Raw genomic sequence first — 2,750 nt, forward strand, 5'->3', positions numbered from 1 at the left:
GCCCGGCGGGCAATGCTGTCCCGTATCTGGCCACTGGCAGCTGCCAGCTGTGCTGCTGCCCGGCAGATAACTGCAGCACTGCCCGTCTGGCACAGGAGGGTGTTATCCCAGCAGCCCCTCGTGGCTGGCATCTGTGCCCCCCTGGCTGTGCTGTGCCCCTCTCCACCTGCCTGCTGCTTCCCTCGGCAGGTTCCTCTGCGGCACCATCAATGACTTCGTGGCAGAAGTCGGCCGGGCTTACAAGAGGGCAACAGAGAACAAGCAGGAGGCTGAGCTGATGGCACGGAAGGTGGGTTGCAGGGGAGCTGGAGGGCTGGGGCGTACTGGGTGGCACAGCCCCTGGGCAGTGTTGGGGCTGGGGGTGGTCTGCTCTGGTGCCCTTGCTGTGTATGCATCGGGGTGTGCTGTGCTTGGTGTGCTCAGGCACAGAGGATGCCCAGGCAAGCATGGGTTGCCCAGACACTCAAGGTGCCGAGGGTCTTGGGGGTGCTGGGGCAAGCATGGGGTGTTTAGGCACACAGGGTTCCCTGACACTCAAGAGTGCCCAGGGAAGCATGGGGTACCCAGGCACTCTGGGTCCCCAGTCAAGCATGGAGTGCCTAGGCAAAAGATGGGGTGCCCTCACACGTGGGATGCCCAGGTGCTGCGGGTGCCCAGGGAAGCACCCAGCACTGGTGGAGGGCAGCAGCTTGCATCAGGGCGCTGAGCGTGGTGGGCATCCTGCAGTGCGCCATGCTGAACGAGAAGCTGGACTCACTGGTGCGGGAGCTGAACGAGGAGGCTCAGGCTATTGTGGTTCCCGAGGGAATGCCGCAGGCCACCCCTGCCAACACCAAGGACCAGGAGAAAGGTGGCAGCTTCAACCCCAGCCCCGTGCCTCGCATCTTCAAATCCAAGGAGCAGCTCATGCTGCGGGCGAACAGCCTGAAGAAAGCCCTGCGGCAAATCATTGAGCAAGCAGAGAAAGGTGAGGGAGTGGCGAGGGCTGGCAGCCCGTGTGGTGCTGCAGCAGCCTAGCACAAGCTGTGGAGCCACTGCAGGTTGGTGCTGGACCTGTGCCTTGGTTTCTCTGTCCAAATTTTTGGATGGCAGCAGTGCTGTGCAATCCAAGGGCATCAGCCCTTCTCTGATGGTTGACATGGCTGAGAGAGGTTTCCAGCACGGGGCAGAGCTGCCACCCTGGGCCCTGCCTGGCATGAGCCCACAAGGCTAACCCAGGGAAGGGGCACAGGGCCGTGGGGCTGCCCGGACTCGCTGTCACGCCCCTCTTTGCATCCAGCTGTGGATGAGCAGAACAAGCAGACCCAAGCCTATCGAGGCAGTGCAGGCACCAGCAAGAAGGACAGCTCAGAGGAGCTCAACAAGGAGGAGGAGAGGCTCAGTAAGATGCCACTGGGGCATGTGGCTTTTTGAGGGGACATGGGGCTGAGCCGTGGGATGGGCTCAGGGTGAGAGCCAGTTCAGCAGCTGCCTCTTCTTCCCTCCCTGGCCAGGCTCCCAACAGGAGATGATGACCGCTGCATCTTCCTCCATCATCCTGGACCGGCCAGACACCTTTGGCAGCTTGCAGTTCCCTGAAGACCCCAGCGCCCTGTAAGTCTGGGGTCCTGCCCATGCTGAGGACCCTGGCCCATCTTTGCTGCCCGCCATGGAGCGGGAGCAGAGCTGGGACTATGCTGCCTCTTGGAGATGGCCGCTGGGGCATCCTCTGCCCACCAATCTGGCATCCCTGGTGCCCAGCCCTCCCTGGGCTGGTGGTGCCTGTGCTGGGGAAGGGAAGCATATGCCTAGTGCAGGATCTCTTGCTGCCAGCCCCTTGGCCAGCACCGTGCTCATGCTGGGAACTTGGGGCTCTCTGCCCTGCCCAGTGCAGGCAGGTCCTGGGTGTGCCGTGGGTGTTCCACCATGGGGATGGAGGGGGCTTCAGCCATCCCTGCTGGCTTGCATCAGGCTTCCCATTACCAACCCCTCTGAGAACTCACACCACAGCTCCGGCAGGTTTTATACCCCGTTCCCCAGTGCCAGCCTAGTGGTTGCCTGTGTGCAGCTGCCTCCCAACCTGTCTGCCCTGTCTGCCGCTTTCAGCCACTTCTTGGAGAAATGCGTCATGAATAACTACTTCGGCATTGGCCTGGATGCAAAGATCTCCCTGGAGTTCAACAACAAACGGGATGAGCACCCCAAGAAGTGCAGGTTGGCTGAAACTCCCAAGACTTCCCCCGGAAAAACATGTATCCCCTTCCCCCCGGCTCTCTGATGCCCATACCAGGAAGGACCGTCAGGATGCCGGGAGCCATGGGGTTGGCTCGAGGCTGCCGTGCCTGGCTGGGGGAACCTCTCCCTGTGGCAGGTTTTCCACCTGCACCCAGTGCTGCGGTGCTGGGGTGAGCACCCCTGGGTGGGTGGCAGATTGCAAACACCCCTGGGAGGGGGGAGAGCTGCTGCGAGTCTTCAGCTGCTGATGCCCTCCCGGGTGTGTGATGGGCACAGGAGGGCTTGGTGGGATTGACCCACGCTGCACCTGGATAGAGGAGACATTGCTGTGCCGGCGTGGAAGGGTGCATGTCTGGGTGCCACATGCTGCAGCCTGCATTCCTGGGAGGTGGCGAGCAGCACCTTTGTTCTAGGAGTGGGGAAACCGAGGCAGACGCAGGGCCAGCGGTCCAGACTGGCTGCTTCAGCCCAGTGCCCTGGGGAAGGCGCAGAGCCTGCGGCAGGTGAGGGATGGGGAGCCCACAGCCCCTCTCCCC

General features: G+C 62.4%; 1 protein-coding gene across 1 annotated transcript in view; it reads left to right on the forward strand.

Annotated features, from left to right (window-relative positions):
- Nucleotides 1-2,750, forward strand: part of LOC104166968 (diacylglycerol kinase delta-like) — a 10,463-nt gene that overhangs the window by 4,529 nt on the left and 3,184 nt on the right. Inside the window, 6 exon segments of the mRNA XM_009707084.1 lie at nt 190-289; nt 727-967; nt 1,280-1,381; nt 1,494-1,593; nt 2,086-2,193; nt 2,687-2,717. Coding sequence (XP_009705386.1) covers nt 190-289; nt 727-967; nt 1,280-1,381; nt 1,494-1,593; nt 2,086-2,193; nt 2,687-2,717 — 682 coding nt within the window.

This window comes from Cariama cristata, unplaced genomic scaffold (genome assembly GCF_000690535.1).
Source record: "Cariama cristata isolate BGI_N322 unplaced genomic scaffold, ASM69053v1 scaffold23530, whole genome shotgun sequence".
NCBI lineage: Eukaryota > Metazoa > Chordata > Aves > Cariamiformes > Cariamidae > Cariama > Cariama cristata.